This window comes from Protobothrops mucrosquamatus, unplaced genomic scaffold (genome assembly GCF_001527695.2).
Source record: "Protobothrops mucrosquamatus isolate PMUCROS unplaced genomic scaffold, P.Mucros_1.0 scaffold5040, whole genome shotgun sequence".
In the NCBI taxonomy this organism is placed as follows: Eukaryota; Metazoa; Chordata; class Lepidosauria; order Squamata; family Viperidae; genus Protobothrops; species Protobothrops mucrosquamatus.
In genome coordinates this window covers 43,106-67,961 of record NW_015390917.1, presented here as the reverse complement: position 1 = coordinate 67,961, position 24,856 = coordinate 43,106, and the positions used below count along the sequence as shown (strand labels likewise).

At 44.5% G+C, this 24,856-nt stretch overlaps 1 protein-coding gene across 1 annotated transcript in view; it reads left to right on the top strand.

The window, feature by feature from the left end:
* Positions 1 to 24,856, top strand: part of KCNQ2 (potassium voltage-gated channel subfamily Q member 2) — a gene marked incomplete at its 5' end in the record, with an annotated part of 69,184 nt that overhangs the window by 11,280 nt on the left and 33,048 nt on the right. Inside the window, 3 exons of the mRNA XM_029286788.1 lie at positions 3,338 to 3,367; positions 12,898 to 12,966; positions 20,604 to 20,633. Of these exons, the coding sequence (XP_029142621.1) occupies positions 3,338 to 3,367; positions 12,898 to 12,966; positions 20,604 to 20,633 (129 nt within the window). The remainder of the gene's footprint in view (positions 1 to 3,337; positions 3,368 to 12,897; positions 12,967 to 20,603; positions 20,634 to 24,856) is intronic.

Sequence of the window (24,856 nt, the reverse complement as noted above, 5' to 3'; positions counted from 1 at the left end):
GAGAGAGAGAGAGAGGGAGAGAAGGAGTTCATTCTGAGGAAATAATGCAGCAGATGAGTAGAAAATGTTTAAAGAAAAAACATATTGGGTAGGTTGGGAATTAGAATTTTGAGTTGGACCATTGAGTCCAACTCTGGTTAGTGCAGTGATGTTAATAGTCTAGTGCAGTGGTGGGGCACTCAGTCTCTAAAAGGTTCGCCATCACTGGTCTAGTGATTAAGTCCAGGAGACCGTGAGTTCTAGTCCCACCTTAGGCATGAAAGCCAGCAGGGGAGATAACCTTGAGCCAATCACCAGGAGACAGTGAGTTCTTGTTCTGCCTTAGGCATGAAAGCCCCTGGGTGACTTTGGATCAATTACAAGGGGACTGTGAGTTCTAGTTCCATCTTAGGCATGAAAGCTTCCTGGGTGACTTTAGGCAGATCACTAGGAGAAGGTGAGTTCTAGTTCCACCTTAGGCATGAAAGCTAACTGGGTGACTTTAGGCCGATCATCAGGAAATGGTGAGTTCTAGTTGTGACTTAGGCATGAAAGCTGTCTGGATAACTTTGGATCAATTACCAGTAGACTGTGAGCTGTAGTCCCGCCTTAGGCATTAAAAGCAGCCGGGTGACTTTGGGCCAATCACCAAGAGGTGGTGAGTTCTAATCCTGCTTTAGGCATGAAAGCCGAGTGGGTGACCTTGGGCCAGTCCCCCCTCTCTCAGTCCAACCCATCTCACAGGGTTGTTGTAGTGGGAAAAATAGAAGGAGGAAGGAGTATTATGCACATTCACTGCCTTCAGTTACTGATCATGTAATAAAGATTGGATAGAATTGACTGCATAAATAAAGAATAGGCTGTCTGCATGTCCTGGACTGTCCTGGACTGTCAGCTCCATATTTTCTTACACTTCTTGGTCTGGCTCCTCTCCTCAGCTTGGCAAAAAGTGCACAGATTCAGCTGTGAGGTGATGTGGAACAATCGATTCACCGTCTGTCAGTGGAAAAGTGCAAATGGCTCTTGTATCTGCGGGGCCTTACATTAATTGTCCTCTTCCTGTGCGAATTCATGGGCTCTTAGGATTGATGCTGAATCATTGCGTAAGAGAGAACTAACAGAATAAAGCAGGGGTCTTCAAACGTGGCCCTTTTATGACTTGTGGACTTCAACTCCCAGAATTCCTGAGCCAGCCATGCTGTACCATTTAGATCAGGGGTAGTCAACCTTGGCTCTTTTATGACTCGTGGACTTCAACTCCCAGAATTCCTCAGCCAGGCACGCTGGCTCAGGAATTCTGGGAGTTGAAGTCCACGAGTCATAAAAGAGCCAAGGTTGACTACCCCTGATTTAGACAAATGGCTGTCCAATCTGTTCTTAAAAATCTCCAGTGAGTAACTACAGCTTCTGGAAGCAAGCCAGTACACCGATTAATTTTTCTCCCTAGTTCTAGATTGATTCTTTCTTTGATTAGTTTCCATCCACTCATCTGAAATGATATAGGGTGCTTTGGAGATTAGCTTGACCCCCTCTTCTTTGGGACATCTCCAGAGATATTGGAACACTCCTATCATGTCACATTGCTAGTCCTTCTCTTCATTAAACCAGACATACCCAATTCCAGCAACCGTTCTTCGTATGTTTTAGCTTCCAGTCCCCTGATCATCTTTGTTGCTCTTCTCTGTACTCTTCCTAGAGTCTCAACATCTTTTTTACATCGCGGTGACCAAAACAAGGAAAGAGCAAGGAAAGTGAGAATGTATTTGTCATCAATATGTAGCTTGTGGGTGGAAAATGAGAACACCAAGTCTTTTGCGGGAGGGAAGGATGTGATGGATTTGAAGTAATGAGTGTAAATTCTGCACACCCTCTCATATACCGTAGTAACTAAGCCTCATCTATTTTACATGGCTTATTCCTGGAATAAAATAACTAGCTATGTTTAGCCCTGTTTCACTAGGAGCCTGACAGATTGGTATGAAAAGAGCAGGATGAAGATACTGCACTGAAAAAAAAAACTATTTTTGCAGAAAAGCTGAATAGGACGTTGAGGGCTAGGGCATTCCCCAATAAATAGGTGTTTAAAAAGCTCGAACGTCGTCCTCCACACATCTAGTCCTTTACTTACAACCATTCATTTAGCGATTGTTTGAAGTTACAACAGCACTGAAAAAAGTGATTGACGACTAGTCCTCACACTTAAAACCGTTGCAGGATCCCCAGGGTCACATGATCCAAATTCAGACACTTGGCAACCGGCATGCATTTATGACAATCGTGGCATTCCAGAGTCATGTGATCTCCATGTGTGACCTTTCCCGCTGCCTTCCGACTAGCAATCAATCGGGGAATCTAGATTCGCTTAACGGCCACTTGTTTCACTTATTTGCTGAATAACCATGGCAAACAGTCATAAAGTTGGGCCTGACTCATTTAACAACTGTTTTAGGAAGAGCTGTGGTGGCGCAGTGGTCAAATGCAGTATTGCAGGCTGACTCTGTTCACTGTCAGCAGTTTGATCCTGACTGGCTCAAGGTTGACTTAGCCTTCCATCCTTCTGAGATTGGTAAACTGACCTGGATTGTTGGGGGCAACATGCTGACTCTGTAAACTGCTTAGAAAGGGCTGTAAAGCATTATCAAGCGGTATATAAGTCTAAGTGCTATTGTTATTGTTTTGCTTAGCGACAGAAATTCTAGTCCCAATCATGATTATAAATTGGGGACTACCTATATAACAGAATAACAAAGTTGGAAGTGACCTTGGAGGTCATCTAGTCCATCCCCCTGCTCAGGCAAGAAACCCTATGCCATTTCAGACAAATGGGTGTCTCTTCTTAAAAACTTCCAGTGTTGGAGCATTCACAATTTCTGGAGGCAAGTTGTTCCGCTGATTAATTGTTCTCACTGTCAGGAAATTCCTCCTTAGTTCTAGGTTGCTTCTCCCCCTCTTCTTTGTGGGAACCCCTGAGATATTGGAAGACTGCTCTCACGTCACCCCTAATATATCCAGTAATACATTTTAATACTGTTGAGTTTGCGTTCTTAATTATGACTCTGAAGTAGCGATCACGTATGGTTCAGTTTTTGGAGCCACAACTTGCACTTGTCATAGTTGATAAATTTATTAAAAATATTTATAACCTGTCTGTCAAACTATAATCTTTAAGGCATGTTGGTACTCACCGGCTGATTCATGTATGGAGTTTGCCTACTCAATGGGACTTAATTGCCTCTGTGTTAATTTTCCTTGTTCTTCCCCCCCTCTTCCTATTTCATCTGAAAATATTGTTTATGTATTCCTTTTCCCTCCTCCCCTCTTTTCCTCTCCTTTTTTTTTTTTTGAAAATACTCGAAAGCTCACAAACGCAAACCTATGGTGCCTCCAGGTAGGCAGTGCATGTGAATGGGTGTTTGTGTGTCATGTTGTGGCTCGCGTTTTGTTGTTGTTGTTGTCAGTTTGTTTTGAAATGAAACTCACTCAGCTTTTCTGTATTGCGTGTAAAAGAAGATCCTCTAAATGGCAAACCTTCTCTACAAAATAAGGCAAAAATCACCTCGGGTGGTCCATCAGACCAAGGATTGTGTATTCTTTTACATGCATATCAAATTGTGCTGGGCATTGTGACCGCAGAAGTATCTGAAGGGTATGGTTAAAAAAAATCAAGATGGAAACTTCAATCACGCCATTGTGGAAGCCATCTTGACTTTTTTGACTTCATCCTGTGATCCACAGCTTAAGAAAAGACATTTTCAAGCTACTGTAGAAGAAGATAGCAGGTGAGTACAGTGGTGGAATTCAGTTGGCTTAACCCAGCAAATATTTGAATTATCTTGAATTTACACAGCTATTTCTGGTCACTGGCTTTTCCTAAATTAGAAGAATACTTGATTTCTGCCATTAGCCTGGCCTGGCATGATGTAAACACAGATATTGGTCCATTAGCCATCAAATTACTTTCACTCTAGAGCAGGGGTCTCCAAACTTGGCAATTTTAAGACTTGTGGACTTCAACTCTCAGAGTTCCCCAGCCAACATGAGGAATTCTGGGAGTTGAAGTCTGCAAGTATTAAAGTTGCCGAGTCTGGAGATTTGTACTCTAGACAGCTGTGCTTCCTACAATCTTCTTCATTGTCTCCCATATTTTCTCAATTGATGGCTTTTCTACCCCACTGCACATTTCNCTTGGCAATTTTAAGACTTGTGGACTTCAACTCTCAGAGTTCCCCAGCCAACATGAGGAATTCTGGGAGTTGAAGTCTGCAAGTATTAAAGTTGCCGAGTCTGGAGATTTGTACTCTAGACAGCTGTGCTTCCTACAATCTTCTTCATTGTCTCCCATATTTTCTCAATTGATGGCTTTTCTACCCCACTGCACATTTCCCTTTTTCTCCTGCCTCCATCCATAATCTTTAAGCCTTATTTCCTTCCTCTGTGTATTCACTGGGGTTATATCAACATGCTTAACTAGATGTTAATTGTACGTCTGTAAGGACCCACTTCAATCCCACATCTTAAGAAAGCAGACCTCTTGGAGATGGTTTCCTCCAACAGGAACTTTTATTAAAAGTGGTTGATAGCAGGCATAATAGACAGGATCTGAGGGATTCCTTTACAGGTCGATACTTTAAAGTGTTCCCAAGCAAACCCCACCTCACAGTTCATCCGGATGGTTCAGACCGGCCAATCCCCAGGTGTTAAGTCCATCGTGGGAAAGGGGAGATAACATTGGTATGGCTCTGGTCGTAGCACGATGTTCAAGCAGCTCTTCGCACCTCTTTTTGAGACCGGAGAAATAAACCAGGCTCCGGAGATTGTATTTCTTTCTCCCCCCCTTTTCCTAACTGACAGGTTAGGGCAGGGGTAGGCAACCTTGGCCCCTTCATGACTCGTGGACTTCAACTCCCAGAATTCCTCAGCCAACATGGGTCAGCTTGGAAACCTCTCCCTTTCCCCTCAGCATGGCTGGCTCAGGAATTCTGGGAGTTGAAGTCCATGAGTCATAAAAGAGCCAAGGTTGCCTACCCCTGGGTTAGGGAGAGGAAAGTTCAGAGAGAGATGCAGTGTAGGAAGCAAATTGTTACATTGTAACGGGCAGCAATAAACAAAACAAAAGGTTACATTATAGTGAATAGAGGAAATGAAAGCAATAACCCCGCAGGCATATCCCCCCTCCCCCTTGGGAGTATGGCAGAACCCAGGGGAAAGTGAGATTTGTTTTTAGATCAGAGGAGATAGGTAGAAATGAAATAGAAATGGGTTTTGACACCATCCTAAGTTTAGTAGCAATAGAAGGGAATGTTTGTACCATGTTTCCCTGAAAATAAGACCCCCCAGAAAAGAAGCCCTAGCCTGATTTTTTTGGTGTGCGCCTAATATAAGCCCTACCCCCAAAATAATTCTTAGTTGAGAGTCTGCCTACTCCATCCCACTGTCTGGTTGCTCGCTGTTGCAACAGGGCAGGAAAGCACGCGTCGTACTGGTGCTACTGCCACAAGTTGAGGTAAGGTAATTGGGAAAGGTGGAGCTGCCCCAACACCCCCACACGCTTACCTCAGGGGCCCCACAGCCAGGCCACTCCCCCACCTCCCTCGCCTCAACTCGTGGCAGCAGCACCGGTGCAGTCAACCAGATGGTAGGATGGAGTGGGCAGGCGGCCGCATACTAAGACATCCCCCCAAAATAAGACCGGGTCTTATTTTCCCTTCTAGCCCTGATGATGTTACCTAGTTGGGTAATAAAATGTCTGCAACCAAGCAACCAACCTCAGAGAACACCAAGGACCCCACCTGTGTTAACTGTGTTATTTTTTCTGTGGCAGAGCCTGAAGTGTGTGGAGTCAAGAATTTGACTGGGTTGACAGTTGAACTGTCTTTAGAACACCTATAAAAGTAGTTAATTAAGTAACTAGGCTAAATGTGTGTGGGAACAAAGTCTTAGCTTATTAAACTATCTTGTACTAGGTGGGTCAGCCCTACAAGATAATCCAGACAAGAAGCTCGCCCAGAAGTATTAGCTCTACTATATTGTAAGGTTGCATTAACAGAATTTTGCAACTCTGAGAGTATTTTTCTCTCCCCCCTCCCTCACCTTTACAGCCTCAGAAACTAGGGATGGTTCCTTCTGATATGTTTCCATGTCCCTATTGCTTCTGCAGACTTAGCTGCCTCTTATCCATTACTGCCCTAGCTGCCGCTTTCCCCCTGTCATTCCCATACGCTGTTACAGTTGTACTCTGGTTCCATCCAGTCCAGTTCTCATTCTCTCTCTCTCTCTCTCTCTCTCTCTCTCTCTCTCTCTCTCTCTCTCTCTCTCTCTCTCTCTCTCTCTCCCTCTCCCTCCCTCCCTCCCTCCCTCCCTCCCTCTCTCTCTCTCTCTCTCTCTCTCTCTCCTATTTATTTACTGGGCAGAAAACAATAATTCCCCATTCCATCTGAGGGATGGAATACTGGAGAATGAAAAAAGGATCTTCTACATACAACTGTTATAATGATTTCTTTGCAATTACTGTAAGAGGTCAGGAAGTGCAGTATTTGTGAGCGGAGACCTTTGAACTGAAGGTAGGGCTCGTAGGCTAGTAATTGATCTAGATTTCCCATATATATGCCATGAGGAACACTGTTACCTTCCCACCGAAGTGGTACCTATGAATCTACTCACATTTGCACGCTTTCGAACTGCTAGCTGGGCAGGAGCTGGTGCAAGGAACGGGAACTCACCCCATCACACAGTGCTCAGGTCTCAAACCTGGGCTGTCAACTTTTCAGCAGACAAGCTCAGCATCTATAACTGCTGAGCCATCCGCACCTACAGAGAGAGAGAGAGAGAGAGAGAGAGAGAGAGAGAGAGAGAGAGAGAGAGAGAGAGAGAGAGAGAGAGAGAGAGAGAGAATATCTATCTATCTATAGATAGATATAGGTATACTATTAAAATAGCCAGCAAATAATGCGCAACTGTTATTCTAAACCAGGCGTCTTCAAACTTGGCCCTTTTATGACTCATGGACTTCAACTCCCAGAATTCCTGAGCCAGCATGGGGGAACTATGGCCCCTTCATGACTCGTGGACTTCAACTCCCAGAATTCCTGAGCTAGCATGGCTCAGCATGGGAACCTCTCCCTGTCCCCTCAGCGTGGCTGGCTCAGGAATTCTGGGAGTTGAAGTCCACCAGTCATAAAAGAGCCAAGGTTGCCTACCTCTGTTCCAAACCAAATGGAGCTAAATAGCTTTTGAACACTCTCCCCGCCCCGCTACACGCTCTGTTCCTGAAATAGAAAACTCATCAAGCTATACTTTCTTATCTATTGAGTTTGTATGAATGCTAAACTGGGCTCAAAATGGAGCTGAGATTTGACAGATCAATCCAGGACTCTAGTGCAGCGTTTCTCAACTTCAGCAGCTTTAAGATATGTGCTGGACTTCACCTTCCCAAATTGCCCAGCCAGCATGCTGATAACAACAATAAATCAGAAGTGACAGCCTGGCCTCTAAAAACATTATTAGGGTATCATCTCAACCGGGTCTTATCGTATTTGAAGGCAGTAAGGGATGCTGTATGACTCATGACATGATATAATGCATATCAGGCTTTTAGTATAATTTGTGTGAAGATACCACAACATGGAAGATGTCCTTCTGATGCCAGTGCGGCTTTGACCAGACACATATGAGTGTACTGTCCTTTTTAAGATATTGTCCTTGGATTGAATCAGTGCTTTTTCTAAATCTGGAAAGTTTAAGATGCGTAGAGTTCAGCGCCCATGGCTGGGGGAATCCTTAAAGTTCCTTGCAGACAGCCGTCATTTACATTCTTTTAGAGCAGACATGTCAAACACAAGGCCCGGGGCCCGGATGCGGCCCGCGAAGTGGTTTCATGTGGCCCGCGAAGCCATCCTGGAAACAGTGAGGGAACGTCCCCCACTGCCTTGGCCCTGGCCCAGGCCAGCTGGGAGCCAATGTACAATTTTGTGGTGGCCATCTTGGCACTTGCCCCGGTGGACCATGCCTTGGCACTTGCCCCGGTCCCACCCCCTTCTGCCAGAGACCCTCAGATCTGTCCCACTCCTGCCCAGGCCCCCACGGGCACCCTTGAAGCGAATGACGTAGAACTGGCCACGCCCACCCAGTAGACCACACCCACTCCATCCACACCCACCCAGTAGGCCACACCCACCCTGACCACACCCCCCCCCCCCAAAGCAACCACAATGCTGATGCGGCCCTCAGTGAAATTGAGTTTGACACCCCTGTTTTAGAGAGTTGTTGAGGCCACCTGGAGATTTATTTGTGTCCTCAGGATTATCTGAGTAGTGCAAATGGGTGTGGAGCCTTCTTGGCTGCAGGATGTTTTTCTGCCCCGGGTCCCTTCTCCGTTGAAGACAGGCGCAGGCTGCTGGGGATGAATCCATGTTGTCTGCATCTCAAACTGAAGCGCAAATGGTTCCTGTAGCCTGCCGTGTTTTCTGGACATCCATTCATACTCCCATACCATCCAGTCAGAGCTGAAGAAGCTTCTTGGAGGAGAAGTGAAACCTCTTCAAAGAACAAACAAGAAACTCCAGTAACGTCCTGAAAATGCACCTTTGGGACAACCATGACCCGGATGATTGAGAATCTCCATAGACCCGATAGTCAATGCTTTGCAAAAAGACAAAAAGTCAAAAGCCATTACTCTACTTGACAAAACAATAGTAATAAGGACAGGTTCCCAGATGGGAAGTAGGCCTTGTCTATAGACCAGTGGTGGTGAACCTATGGCACCCGTGCCAGAGGCGGCACTCAGAGCCCTCTCTATGGGCAAGCGTGCCATGCACTGGAGATGGCAACCATCCCTCTTCAACCAGCTGCCCACTAACTCGCCGAGGTCCCACGTGGCCAGTTGCATCCCAGCATGGCTGTTTTCCCTCCCCCCCCATCCCATCCCTCCTGGCCTCGCATGCTCTCCTTTTCCCAGGGCACAACCCACTGCATCACCTCCTCAGCTGTCGGCTGGCCGGTCAGTTCAGAGGCGGCTTCTCTGAACTGCTGGCGGTAGGCTGTGGAGCCCCAGAGTGCGCCAGTCAAGGGGCCAGCAGGCTGTGGCTGCTGATGGACAGTCGGTCCCCATGCGCTCACTGGCCTCTGTGTGTGGGGGCCGATGGTGTCAGGCAGCAGCCACCCCGGCCCCTGCCTCTTGCCCTGTGACAATGGCACCCCACCCTGCCTCACCTCACCCAGCAGGATGAGCCTCCTGCCCACCGCCCCACCTGCCAGATACCCCCTTGATCTCCCCCAACCCTGCCTGGCCCCCACAGGCGTTCCTCTTCACAAGCAACATTGAGGTGACCACACCCACCTTGGCCACACCCACCCAGTCTGCCATGACCACCACAGCCATGCCCACCCAGTGGGCCACGCCCACCTGGCACCCAGTGATAAATAAGTGGGTTTTGGCTTGCAGTTTGGGCACTCGGTCTCTAAAAGGTTCGCCATCACTGCTATAGACTGTAACCATCCCCCTGGTTCTGGTAGCTTCGGTTGCCCAGATTTAGACTACCGTACTTTTTTTTGGGGGGGGGGCTGAGTGGCCTTGTTGGAAAAAGGCCAAAAACCTGTGGGAACCCAGCAGGATGGGTGGGGGAGAGAGGTTGGGAGTGGGGTGCTGTAGCATCCCTGGGGCAGGTCTTAAGGGTGAACAACTGCAGGGACACTTCAGCAGTCATAATTTAAAAACTGGGTCCTAAGTAGCCTTTAGGGTGGGGTGGGGATTCTGTAACTTTGAATGTTCACTAAGCAAACAGTCATAAGCCGAGGACTATGTGAATCCATCTCCTTGCTTTTCACATTCAATTTGTGTTGTTCACCTTGTCATCTCCTTTTGGTTGTACACAGATGTAAATTTCTGTAAGATGCAAGGCAGGGTGGGCCCTTCCCAAACTGTGTCAGACCTGGGTTTGCAAAGACTCACCCCCCTCCATCCCGCAGCAAGCTGAAAGATTTCTTGAGAGGGTCACGGATCAGCTCGGTTTTGCTTTTCGTTCTATATGTGCCAGACTTGTTCTACACCTTGTCGCCAGAACAAAAGCTGGTTCATTTTTAATTAGGATAAAATGGAATAGAGAGATGAGCGTTCCTGCTGTTTTTGCTCATTCTCCCCATGGATCAAGATAGGTGCATATCTGCAAGAGGTAACACATATAATCCCTGTGTTCAAGGGACACAAGGGAGGACGCATCCTGTAGAAAGCACAGCTCCACACAGACTTCAGTAGTCCCAAGAAGGCTCCATACCCATTTGCCCTACTCAGGTGACCCTAAGGACACAGGTAAGCCTCCAGGTGGCCTCAACGACGCTCTAAAACAGGCATGTCAAACTCACGACGTCACGTGACGTTGCGCGACGTATCACGACTTTTTCTCCATTGCCGGCAATGGGGTGGACGCGGTTTTGGTGTGATGCATCCGGCCCACAGGCCAGTAGTTTGACATACCTGCTCTAAAAGGATGCAAATGACCAGCTGTCTGCAAGGAGTATAAATCCTTCCATTCTTCACCATCCAGTCAGAGCTGGAGAAGCTTCTGGGATGGGAAGTGAAACGTCTTCAAAGAAAAATAAGAAAATCCAGTTGCCTCCTGAAAAAGCACCTTTGGGACAACCTTGACCTGGATGGTCGAGGAATCTCCATAAGACTGATAGTCCTCAGCCTACGAGCACAACTGAGTTCAAAATTTTTGTTGCTAAGCAAGACAGTTTGAGTTTGACTACCTCATCATCTTACAACCATTTGTTTAGAGACTGTTCAAGACGGCGCTGGAAAAACTAACGGATGACCGTTTTTCATACTTACGATCTTTGCAGCATCCCCATAGTCATGTGATCAAAATTCAGATGCTTGGCAACTGGCATGTAATTGTGACAGTTGCAATGTTCCGGGATCATCTGATCCCCTTTTGCGAACTTCCGACAAGCAAAGTTAACCGGAAGCCAGATTCGCTGAACAACCGTGTTGCTAACTTGACAACTGCAGTGATTCATTTAACAACTGTGACAAGAAAGGTTGCAAAACTCATTTAGCAACCGTCTTGCTTTGCAACGGAAATTTTGGGTTCAATTGTGGTCATCAGTCAAGGACTACCTGTAGAGTAGGATATAGTCTTTTTTCAGCTTTGGACAGATGATCTAACATCTCTCTTTGACTTTTGCTGACTCTCCTGCCTCCTCACTCTCACTTTTCCTTTTACACCGGCTTCATCACAACCAGTACCCAATATCTTTTTGTGGTGTGTGCATGTGTGTACTTGTGGGAGCGTATCTTGTTTCTACCACCCATGTTGTGTTTCCTTTGTAAATGATTGCTTTGAGGCATGACCAGCGATGTTGACTTTGCCTGATTGTTGTGTGTGCTTCCAGTAACAACTCACAGTGTGTCTTTCGCTACCGGGAGTGAGCACCGTTCAATACTTTGTTTTATATACTTGAATCAATGTTTCCAGATCTGGACTGCCAAACTACAGGCTATCATTAGGTGGCAGGACAGGACCACATCTGTGGTGTCCCATTCTCGCCATCTAGTGGTCATTTGAGGTTTTGCAACCCAGAGCTGGTGGAAGTCAGATTGTCTTGATAGTAACTGATGAAAAAAAAATCTCCGTGTTCAGGGCCTCAAATAAAGCCTGCAGACCGGGTGAAATTTGTTAAAGTTTTCATGTTCAGCTGCATGTTCTGTGTTTTATTCTGGTGACTGTATGATTCCTTGTGCCCAGTTTTTTTTATTCAAAAGCATGGTATATCTAACAAAATCACATCTTCTGGAAGGAATATGTGAATAAAGTCTCCAGAATCGAGACAAAATGAAGAAAGTTATATGAATTCTCATTAAACTTATGTCATAATGAAGGCGCTGGTCATTTACGTGTCACACTGCTTTTTTGCAACGATCTGGTATGGTCGGGACTAATTCATTCAAAACAAATTTGGGGAGGGGGGCAATTTGTTCATTGGTTTAATGAGTCATTCAGTCTTCCTGATGAATTTCAAGGTAAGGAATGAATGAATGGTCAGCTAATGACGTTCACAAATCTGAATAATGAATCGGTTCCTGGACATGGTGAAAAAAGAAGTCCATGCAAGGAAATTGAACCTAGTTTTCAGGAGTTTTCAAACAGTGGGCTGTGCCCCCCCCAGGGGGTGGCAAACAGATTTGAGGTAGGGGTCTTGCACAGTATCACACTGTGGCTGAAAATATTGGGGATCATGCCGTCTGGACAGAACGAGAGGGATCTAGCAGGGATCAAGCATTTCACTAGGGTTAGAATGTAGTACTACAGGCTACTTCTGCTGCCTGCCGGCTGCCTGCAGTTTGGCCATTTGCTTCTGACCGACTCAAGGTTGACTCAGCCTTCCATCCTTCCGAGGTCGGTAAAATGAGGACCCAGATTTAGCAAGATGCTTACTCTGTAAACCGCTTAGAGAGGGCTGTAAAGCACTGTAAAGCAGTATATAACTCTTAAGTGCTCTTGCTCTTGCTATATATCGCACTATATACTACCATCAATTTTTCCTGTCGGTCATCCGTAGTGGGACGCCTCCCTCCTTTCTCATGCTAGTTTTATCTCATCCTGCTTTTGGAGAACATCTAGAAATGGGAAATTCCTAATTCACCTCCTGTTCTTCTGTATTTGTAAGATATGCTAAATACACAAAAACCCAGAGAGGGGAGAACTTTCCACAAGGTGGTTTTTGTGTTTTCTCTCTTCTTCTCCCTCTCCCTCTCCCTCTCCTTCTCTTCCTCCTTCCCTCTCCCTCTCCCCCTCCCTCCCTCCCTCCCTCTCCCCTTCTTTTCCCTCCCTCTCTCCCTCTCTCCTCTCGCTCCCTCTCCCTCCCTCCCTCCCTCCCTCCCTCTCTCTGCCTGAAACTGATTTTGTCCTTTTTCCAATTTAGGCTCATTCCACCTTTGAATCAGCTCGAGCTCCTGAGAAACCTGAAGAGCAAATCAGGATTAACTTTCAGGTTAGTAACGGCCAAGACTGAGTTCTGGGAAAATAAGCTTAGCGCCTGAAACAGGATTATTATGGTTTTACGCAGAAGTTCTTGAAAACAAAGTTGTAAATCCCAGCGAAGGGGAATTGTAGAGAACCGCAGAGATGAGTGGTTGGAGAGGAAAGATGGACAAATATGAATTAAGTCTGGGATGGGAAGATGTTGGAGAGAAACCTCCTTTGATTCTCATTGGTGTAAGACAGGGGTAGGCAACCTTGGCTCTTTTATGACTCGTGGACTTCAACTCCCAGAATTCCTGAGCCAGCCATGCTGAGGGGAAAGGGAGAGGTTTCCAAGCTGAACCATGCTGGCTCAGGAATTCTGGGAGTTGAAGTCCACCAGTCATAAAAGAGCCAAGGTTGCCTACCCCTGGTATAAGACAATGTTTCCCAATCTTCCACCATTTTAAGATGTGTGGACTTCCAACTTCCAGAATGTTCCAGCCAGCAATGCTGAGGTAACCCTTTGAGATAAGCTAAATCAGGAAACAGACTCCATTAAGAAACACTGCAAGTCTACTTTATGAAAATAGCTTATAATAACGGACTTTTGAAACCCTTACAGCAATTGCCCCCATAGAGAGTCAAAGAGTGCAATTTTAAGCTTCTCTCCCATCCCTCCTACTTTCTCCAAACGTAATTCATATTTTGCTACCAGCTTCTGTATTTCTTTTCAAGGTCATCTCTGATTGAATTTCAAAGTCATCTGTGAATTCCGGTTCAGCCATCTCTCGTTCTACTTCCCTTGCGTAAGCCAGTGGGCTGAAATAGCTACTGCAAATGTCCATACTCTGCCTAGGGGAATATGGTTTAATCATTTAAACACACTTTCTCTTTGCTTGTGCAGACAAAAAGCAAGTTTTGTCAGAGGGCTGCAATTTCCTGTGCCTACGGGGATTTAGGTTTAGTCATCTGTCAAAGGTTGCTATCCTTTGCTGTGTAAATGGAATAATTCAAAGGAAGAGCGTGCTTAAAAGGAATTACAAAGCCTATGTTCCAGTGGGGGGATTCAGCCAGTTTGCACCAGTTCGTACCAGTTCGGCATTTTTTGTTGCCCAGGCCCAGAATGGACTTCCGGAAGCGGCATCCACACAGAGAACCGGTTGTTCACATATTTGAATCCTACCACTGCTATGTTCCCCAGCTTTGCTAGCGCAAGCCCGCTGATCATAAACTTTGTCTCAGCTTAATTGTTTGAAAATATATAATGGCTATGAAAGCAGCAAATGAAGATAAGAACCAAAATGATATGAATTTATTTTATTGAAAAGCAATATTTCAAACTATCTCTTAAAATTTTGTTTTATGCATATACAATTAACCAGGCAATCTTTAATCTTAAAGGAAATGAAAACGTAAAAAAAATTAAATATATGAGGCTAAGAGCGAAAAGAAAGAACAAAATCTACCTAACATTTTTCATTTGTTCAGGAGTCACTGCTTCCCTAATAAATTCAGTACTATACTGTGAACAATACAAAAATAACATTCAGGGTTATCCCAATGTTTGGGGAATAATAACACATATTGCTGCATCTTTTGACTAGTAGAAAATGTTGCCTTTTCCAAAACAGACAAAAATGACACATTGTTTGTCATCTGAAATGATGTAATATGGCATTTGGAATGATAAAAGTTTTTATATCTTTGGAATGATATAACTTTATGTGTATATACTAAGAACTTACATGCCAGAGACAAATCCCTTGTATGTCCAATCACACTTGGCCAATAAAGAATTCTGTTCTGTTCTGTTCTGTGCTGTGCTGTGCTGTGCTGTCTGTTCCTTTTCCAATTTCTTAATATAATTCTTTTAGCCACTGCCTCATGCCCAATGCAGCCACAATTCCTGATACAAACAGTCAAATTCCAAAACTTTGGTATATAGTTCAACACTAAATTAACATTTAAAGTGTTTCCCATTAATCTGCTTCTATTCTTTAATACACTATCGCCAAACAAGGCAAACTGATCACATGAACATATCATATGGGTCAATGAGCCCTCAATTTTTGTATACCTCCAGCTTAGAAAATCTGATGTCCATCCTTTCAAACACATTTTTTGTATTCAGCTTTATTTATTGAGGAGGGAAGTTTCCAACAGGCGCTGACTGTCTTCCAAGAAGGGCGCGGTGTGATCGAAAGAGGAAACAAGACAAACGTGGAGGGCTAACAACTAGGCCAGGGGTAGGCAACCTTGGCTCTTTTATGACTCGTGGACTTCAACTCCCAGAATTCCTGAGCCACCATGGCTCAGCATGGAAACCTCTCCCTTTCCCCTCAGCATGGCTGGCTCAGGAATTCTGGGAATTGAAGTCCACAAGTCATAAAAGAGCCAAGGTTGCCTACCCCTGAACTAGGCGAAAGACTATCTATGTAGAGTGTCCCCACCATCTATTTTGTTTGCTAATGTTCGATCCTTAGAGCCTAAAATGGATTACACGAAGCTAGATTTAAGAACAAACTGGGGGGGTGGGTGGGGTGAGAAACTGCTGTGTCATCATTGCAACAGACAATTGGTTAAAGCATTCTGTCCCGGATAATGATGTTAGTTTGGGTGGAATCTTTTTTTTTTTCCAAAATTTTATTTATAATGCAATTAAAAAAAAACATTGGATATAACGTGACATTCCAGTATATACCTTCTTATCAAATTATTCCACATTTTACAATCGATTCTTNTTCTCTCTTCTTCTCCCTCTCCCTCTCCCTCTCTTCCTCCTTCCCTCTCCCTCTCCCCCTCCCTCCCTCCCTCCCTCTCCCCTTCTTTTCCCTCCCTCTCTCCTCTCGCTCCCTCTCCCTCCCTCCCTCCCTCTCTCTGCCTGAAACTGATTTTGTCCTTTTTCCAATTTAGGCTCATTCCACCTTTGAATCAGCTCGAGCTCCTGAGAAACCTGAAGAGCAAATCAGGATTAACTTTCAGGTTAGTAACGGCCAAGACTGACTTCTGGGAAAATAAGCTTAGCGCCTGAAACAGGATTATTATGGTTTTACGCAGAAGTTCTTGAAAACAAAGTCGTAAATCCCAGCGAAGGGGAATTGTAGAGAACCGCAGAGATGAGTGGTTGGAGAGGAAAGATGGACAAATATGAATTAAGTCTGGGATGGGAAGATGTTGGAGAGAAATCTCCTTTGATTCTCATTGGTATAAGACAGGGGTAGGCAACCTTGGCTCTTTTATGACTCGAGGACTTCAACTCCCAGAATTCCTGAGCCAGCCATGCTGAGGGGAAAGGGAGAGGTTTCCAAGCTGAACCATGCTGGCTCAGGAATTCTGGGAGTTGAAGTCCACAAGTCATAAAAGAACCAAGGCTGCCTACCCCTGGTATAAGACAATGTTTCCCAACCTTCCACCATTTTAAGATGTGTGGACTTCCAACTTCCAGAATGTTCCAGCCAGCAATGCTGAGGTAGCCTTTGAGATAAGCTAAATCAGGAAACAGACCACATTAAGAAACACTGCAAGTCTACTTTATGAAAATAGCTTATAATAACGGACTTTTGAAACCCTTACAGCAATTGCCCCCATAGAGAGTCAAAGAGTGCAATTTTAAGCTTCTCTCTCATCCCTCCTACTTTCTCCAAACTTAATTCATGTTTTGCTACCAGCTTCTGTATCTCTTTTCAAGGTCATCTCTGATTGAATTTCAAGGTCATCTCTGAATTCCGGTTCAGCCATCTCTCGTTCTACTTCCCTTGCGTAAGCCAGTGGGCTTAAATAGCTACTGCAAATGTCCATACTCTGCCCAGGGGAATATGGTTTAATCATTTAAACACACTTTCTCTTTGCTTGTGCAGACAAAAAGCAAGTTTTGTCAGAGGGCTGCAATTTCCTGTGCGATGGGAATTTAGGTTTAGTCATCTGTCAAAAGTTGCTATCCTTTGCTGTGTAAATGGAATAATTCAAAGGAAGAGTGTGCTTGGAAGGAATTACAAAGCCTATGTTCCAGTGGGGGGATTCAGCCAGTTTGCACCAGTTCATACCAGTTCGGCATTTTTTGTTGCCCAGGCCCAGAATGGACTTCCGGAAGCGGCATCCACACAGAGAACCGGTTGTTCACATATTTGAATCCTACCACTGCTATGTTCCCCAGCTTTGCTAGCGCAAGCCCGCTGATCATAAACTTTGTCTCAGCTTAATTGTTTGAAAATATATAATGGCTATGAAAGCAGCAAATGAAGATAAGAACCAAAATGATATGAATTTATTTTATTGAAAAGCAATATTTCAAACTATCTCTTAAAATTTTGTTTTATGCATACACAATTAACCAGGCAATCTTTAATCTTAAAGGAAATGAAAACGTAAAAAAAATTAAATATATGAGGCTAAGAGCGAAAAGAAAGAACAAAATCTACCTAACATTTTTCATTTGTTCAGGAGTCACTGCTTCCCTAATAAATTCAGTACTATACTGTGAACAATACAAAAATAACATTCAGGGTTATCCCAATGTTTGGGGAATAATAACACATATTGCTGCATCTTTTGACTAGTAGAAAATGTTGCCTTTTCCAAAACAGACAAAAATGACACATTGTTTGTCATCTGAAATGATATAATATGGCATTTGGAATGATAAAAGTTTTTATAACTTTGGAATGATATAACTTTATGTGTATATACTAAGAACTTACATGCCAGAGACAAATCCCTTGTATGTCCAATCACACTTGGCCAATAAAGAATTCTGTTCTGTTCTGTTCTGTGCTGTGCTGTGCTGTCTGTTCCTTTTCCAATTTCTTAATATAATTCTGATAGCCACTGCCTCATGCCCAATGCAGCCACAATTCCTGACACAAAGTCAAATTCCAAAACTTTGCTATATAGTTCAACACTAAATTAACATTTAAAGTGTTTCCCATTAATCTGCTTCTATACTTTAATACACTATCCCCAAACAAGGCAAACTGATCACATGAACATATCATACGGGTCAATGAGCCCTCAATTTTTTTATACCTGCAGCAAAGAAAATCTGATGTCCATCCTTTCAAACACATTCTTTGTATTCAGCTTTATTTATTGAGGAGGGAAGTTTCCAACAGGCGCTGACCGTCTTCAAAGAAGGGTGCGGTGTGATCGAAAGAGGAAACGAGGCAAACGTGGAGGGCTAACAACTAGGCCAGGGGTAGGCAACCTTGGCTCTTTTATGACTCGTGGACTTCAACTCCCAGAATTCCTGAGCCACCATGGCTCAGCATGGAAACCTCTCCCTTTCCCCTCAGCATGGCTGGCTCAGGAATTCTGGGAATTGAAGTCCACAAGTCATAAAAGAGCCAAGGTTGCCTACCCCTGAACTAGGCGAAAGACTATCTATGTAGAGTGTCCCCACCATCTATTTTGTTTGCTGATGTTCGATCCTTAGAGCCTAAAATGGATTACACGAAGCTAGATTTAAGAACAAACCGGGGTGGTGGTGGTGGTTGAGAAACTGCTGTGTCATCATTGCAACAGACAATTGGTTAAAGCATTCTGTCCCGGATAATGATGTTAGTTTGGGTGGAATCTTTTTTTTTTTCCAAAATTTTATTTATAATGCAATTAAAAAAAAACATTGGATATAACGTGACATTCCAGTATATACCTTCTTATCAAATTATTCCACATTTTACAATCGATTCTTCGTCTTTGAATATACATCTAAATTTTATATACAATACTTAATCTATTTCTCTATTTGCTAACCTAAAATTACATAAATTTCTATCTTAACGCTAGCCTATAATCCCAACCGCCCTCCTCGAATCCCTCCAGCAGTAAAATTTATCCCAGGTTTCGAAATAAACTGATCTACATTTGTCTTTCGATACCATTGTGAGCCTGTCCATTTCCGCACATGATAATATTTTATATATCTCACCTTTGTGCTGGAAATGTAAAACAGAAATAGGATCATATTATCATATGTGGTGGGAATGCTCAAAGGCTTGTGAGTGTTGGAACAGGATACGAAGATGGCTGAAAGATATATTAATGTTGGACTTAGAGTTAAAACCTGAACTTTTCCTGTTGGGAATAACTACAGAGAAATACAATAAGGCAGTGATGGCGAACCTTTTAGAGACCGAGTGCCCAAACTGCAACCCAAAACCCACTTATCCATCGTCGGGTGCCGGGTGGGTGTGGCCCATTGGGTGGGCGTAGCCCATTGGGTGGGCGTGGCTGCGGTGGTAACGGCAGACTGGGTGGGACTAAAAAGTTCAATCAATCAATTCCAACTTTGCAAGATCTTTTTTTTCCCCACGAGAAGTTGAAATTGACTGATTGATTGAACCTCTTTTTTTTTTTTTTGCACACGATGGTGGAGGTCTAAAGCGAAAAGGTTTTATAAAACCCAGCTGAAGGCCTAGGACTGGGGCGACGGCGCGTGTGCCCACAGAGAGGGCTCTGAGTGCCACCTCTGGCACCCGTGCCATAGGTTCGCCACCACTGCAATAAGGGAACAATCTATTTGCTGTTACATATCTTGACTGCAGCTAGGCTAGCGTTTGCGCAAAAATGGAAGAGCAAAGAAATTCCCACAGTGGGTGGAATCTTTTGAGAGCATTTTTTTTTAAATATGTGCCAGTGTGTTCACACAAAAAAGTGACAATAAAGGTTATCTTGTCTTATCTCATTTGGGTCTTGGGTCTTTTTGGGGGGTATCTTTGAACTGGAATAGAAGAACTCGCTGTGGCCAGCTATCCATGGCCAGCTTGCAGTGGGACAACTCAATACGGGACCACATCACGGGACAACTCAATACGAGATAACTATAATATTATTAATAATGTTACTAATAATATTAAGAGACGAATGGATCTAGACAACAGTTATCTCGCATTGCGTTGTCCCATGGAGACTTGCGCTATGGTGACTTGGCGGCAAGTTGGTGGCAGCAAGTTGTTGTAGCCCCTCTTTGCGTGAGCCTATAAGTCTTTCCTCTGTTTTGTTATTCAGTTTTGTTTGGAGTTCCTGATCCATGTTTTTCCTCACTGCAGACGTGGCTTCATGGCTAACATTTCTATTTAATTCTTCTAATTTTAATTGACATGTAGTACTTTTTTTTTTTACTTTTTATCTTACAGTAAGCCATTAGATCAATGAGATGGGCAGCATAAAAATTTAATAAATATAGGAAGTCCTCGCCTTATCAACAGTTTGTTTAGTGACCACTCAAAGTTGCAGTGGTCCTGAAAAAAATGACATGACCAATTTTCACACTTACGACCATGGCAGCATCCCCGTGGTCACGTGATCAAAATTCAGACGCTTGGCAACAGACTCATATTTATGACCGTTGCCATGTCCCGGGGTCATGTGATCCCCTTTTGCGACCTTCTGACAAGCAAAATCAGATTCACTTAACAACTGTGTTACTAATTTAACACCTGCAGTGATTCACTTAATAACTGCGGCAAGAAAGGGTGTGAAATGGGGCAAAACTCACTTAACAAATGTCTTGCTTAGCAGCAGGAATTTGGGGCACAGTTGTGGATGTAAGTCGAAGACTACCTGTAAGTGAGTAAATGAATGAATGAATGAATGAAGGAATGAATGAATGAATGAATGAAGGAATGAATAAATAAATAAATAAATAACATCCTTCTGTTTCTCTTTAAGGAAAGAACAGCAGCCAGAATCATCTCCAAGGTCTGTATATTTTACCAAAATTTATCCTTTATGCCTTCCCACCTCACTCTCTTTCTCTTTATGTCTGTGTTCCCGTTCTCTTTGTGTCATGTGTGTGACGCATCCTAGCAACAAGGATTCGAGAGCCATTCAAACAAACATTGTGAATGTTCAACCCGCTCGCATCTCCTGCTAGGAAACCATGTCCACATGCCTTGTATGGACAACCCGTAGCAGTGGGTCTTTGATCCTCTTTTCCCACCTTTCCCGTGACAATATGACTTTTAGCAGGTGGGAGTTGTAACGCAGGTGCTGCAGCGGCCTCCAGATTACTGCTGAGATCTGGCACTGCGCTATCAAAAATGGAAAAGTACAAGGAAGATCCGTGCCTTGTAGGAGAGCTGGCATAATGGGTCTCGATTCCCTAAATTAAGGACTTAAACCAGGTTTCCCAAGTTGTTGTATTCCAGGTGTGTTGGGCTGAGCCCCATCAGTCTCCAGCTCATAATCATGGTGGCTGAAGAATGATGGGAGTTATAGTCCTGCTCGGTGGGAGAACACCAGGCTGGGAAAGGCGATTCCGAAGTGACAACGAAACGGTGATCATTTCCCATAATCCTCTCTTCCCTCACCTGTATCTCTTTACCTTTCTTTTGGTCCCAACAACAGTGAAAGAAAGGACGTTCATATACCCACCGACATTTGTCACACATCCCTGTTTTTGAGCAAAGAAAGGCAGAGTTCTCTCTGGCTACATCAGTTCCTTGCAAACTTTGTTCAAAGCACATAGGTCCCCTGACTATCCGCCTTCCACACTGGGTGATGGTTTGCGGAGTGCTGAAGATCAGACTGCAGGTTTAGTTCAAGCGAAAGGCCTAAACATCTACGGGATGCAGCTTTGCTGATAGAACTAATCCTAGTTCCACTCATGCTTTTGTGTGAACCCATGGTAGAGTGCAGTGGAACCACAGCAGCTCAACCATTTCAAATGTAGGTCGAACAAAATGGCTGCCGTTAGGTCTCTAGCAAGGGGACAGTCTGGCCATTCATGGACAGTGGGTCAAATGAAGGCTCGGTGGATATAGCCCAGGGGTGGGCAACCTTGGCTCTTTTATGACTCGTGGACTTCAACTCCCAGAATTCCTGAGCCAGCCACACTGAGGGGAAAGGGAGAGGTTTCCAAGCTGAGCCATGCTGGCTCAGGAATTCTGGGAGTTGAAGTCCACGAGTCATAAAAGAGCCAAGGTTGCCTACCCCTGGTATAGCCCAATGTTTTTCAAACTTGGCAACTTTAAGAAAGTGCGGACTTCAACATAGTTTGCCTCCTGGAGTTGTGGGTGCTCTACTGCTGGAGGTTTTCAAGAAAAGATTGGAGATTCATTGTCTGTGATGGTAGAAGGACACCTGCCTTGAGCATGGGGTTGGACTAGAGGACCTCCAAGCTCCCTTCCAATCCTATGATTCTGTGTTCTATCTCAGTGACTTCGGAAGTCAATTAGTAGGCTGCATTTATACCTCCAAAGATTGTGAGCTAAAGTCCTTTTCAAGATAAAAATTCTTAATATTCTTAATTTGCCTCTTTCTGCCCTGACTTGAAGATGCTAGTGAGATGCATATAGGATTCAACTTAGCTACAGTGACAGATCAGGGCTATCTAGTTACAGGTAGCCCTTGACTTACAACCATTCAGTTAGTGACCGTTTGAAATTATCACGGCACTGGAAAAAGTGACTTATGACTGTTTTTCACTCTTATAACCCTGGCAGCATCCCCATGGTTTCTGGAATTTCAATTTTACCATGGGGTAGGAAGGCACCATCCTCACTTCTTTCTTGATTGTTCTGAACATTTTGTCTCCTTTCTGGGGAAAACTGGATGAGTCATAGAAAGTGTTTAGACTATCTGTGGACCTGTTCCTGGCTAGTCTTGATGGAGAGATCCAGTTTTGGTCACCACATTACAAAAAAAGATGTTGAGACTTTGCAAAAAGTGCAAAGAAGAGCAGCTAAGATGATTAAGGGCCTGGAGACAAAAACACGAAGAACGGTTGCAGGAATTGGGTAGGGTTAGTCTAGAGCAGTGATGGCGAACCTTTTAGAGACAGAGTGCCCAAAAACTGGCTCCGCCCCCGCTCCACCCCCTGCCTGCCCCTGCTCCACCCCCACCCCGCCTGCCCACAGGGCCACTCACCGTCTCCAGGGCCCACCGTAGATTGCCCAGCAGCGCCATGGCAGCCACGCCCTCTGCCCGCGCCCCGCAGCATCAACTGTGCGCGATGGGGCATGAGGGCAGAGTCTTGTCTATGTTGCCTGGCTGCCATGTCCTTGGCTGCACTGCTCCACATGGGCCACGCTCGGGGGCAACTCTTCTCCAGGAGGGCTGCTGGTGAGGAGGGGGTCACGGAGGCAAGCAAGGCTGGGGCAATGGCACATGTGCCCACAGAGAGGGCTCCAAATGCCGCCTCTGGCACCCATGCCATAGGTTCGCCACCACTGGTCTAGAGAAAAGGACTAGGGATGACATAATAGCAGTATTCCAGTATTTGAGGGGCTGCCACAAAGAAGAGGGGGGGGTCATCTTATTTTCCAAAGCAGCAGAATGCAAGACAAGAAACGATGGATGGAAACTAATCAAGGAGAGAAGCAACCTGGAATTAAGGAGAAACTTCCTAACAGTGAGGACAATCAACCAGTGGAACTACTTGCCCCCAGAAGTTGTGGGTGCTTCATCTCTGGAGGTTTTTAAGAAAAGACGGGACAGTCACCTGTCTGAAATGGTATAGGATCTCCTGCTTGAGCAGGGGGTTGGATTAGAACAGGGGCCCTCAACCATGGCAACTTTAAGACTTGTGGACTTCAACTCCCAGAATTCCTCAGCCAGCAGTGTTGTTAGATGATCATCTCTGGATAATCAGGATAGATAATCTACTGCAGGTAGTCCTCGATTTACAACCTCATTTAGTGACTGTTTGAACTTACAATGACACTGAAAAGAGTGACTTATGACCATTTTTCACACTTATACCATTGCAGCATCTCTGCGATCAAGATTTGGATGCTTGGCAACTGGCGTGTATTTATGATGTTGAGGTGTCCCAGAGTCATGTGATCAGTTTTTGCAACCCCCTGACAAGCAAAAGTAACAGGAAACCACATTCACTTAACAACCAGCTGATTCCTTTGACAACTGCAGTGATTTACCTAACTGTAGCAAAATAAGGTTGAAAAATCAGCCACTACTCACCTGATTGCTGCCTCATTTAACATAGGAAATTTTGTTCCTGATTGAGGGTTGTTAGCTGAGGACTGCCTCTTAAAGGGACATTGCCATGCACGGCTCCATTTCCTGCTGACAAGTGTGGACAGTGTTTTGTTTTCTCCAAACTTTTAGTCATGCGTACACGTATGTGGGCATCTCCTATTTAGCTCTTAGACAAATGTCTGGATGAAATATACGCAGAATTTTAATAGGTGTGGAGAAATTGTTTTGATTCTAGATTACGGCTCTTCAAACTTGGCCCTTTTATGACTTGTGGACTTCAACTCCCAGAATTCCTCAGCCAGGCATGCTGGCTGAGGAATTCTGGGCGTTGAAGTCCACAAGTCATAAAAGGGCCAAGTTTGAAGACCCCCTGATCTAGATCCAGGGATCTCCAAACTCGGCAACTTTAAGACTTGTGGACTTCAACTCCCAGAGTTCCTGAGCCAGCCATGCTGGGAGTTGAAATCCACAAGCCTTAAGGTCGCCAAATTTGGAGGCCCCTGTTCTAGACATAAACAAGGTTTTGATCTACTTTCTGGAATCTTCTGTGCAGAAAGTGAACCACGGGTGAAGTGAAGACCAGCTAATGGTGAAGCTCCAGTTCACAAATGCAGTCCTCAAAAAAAAATAATAATACACTTTTGACAAAATTGATTTTATTTTGGTTATTGTTTTCTGGGTAGTTGAGCATTTTAATATACTCATAAGGACTGGCCAAATTAGATAGCCTGACTCATTGGTGTGCTATGAGATAAGCTGGTATCATAAATTATTTGATGTGGATCTCTAGATTGATGCTTTCTAGAATCTATTAGAACAGGTTATCTGAAATAACATGATGGTCTTTGGGCCAAGCCAGATGCTATGTAAGAGATACGGAATATCCTGTAGAGCAGGGGTGTCCAACTTAGGCAATTTTAAGACCTGTGGACTTCAACTCCCAGAATTCCTCTGGTAGCATGGGTGGCTGGGGAATTGTGGGA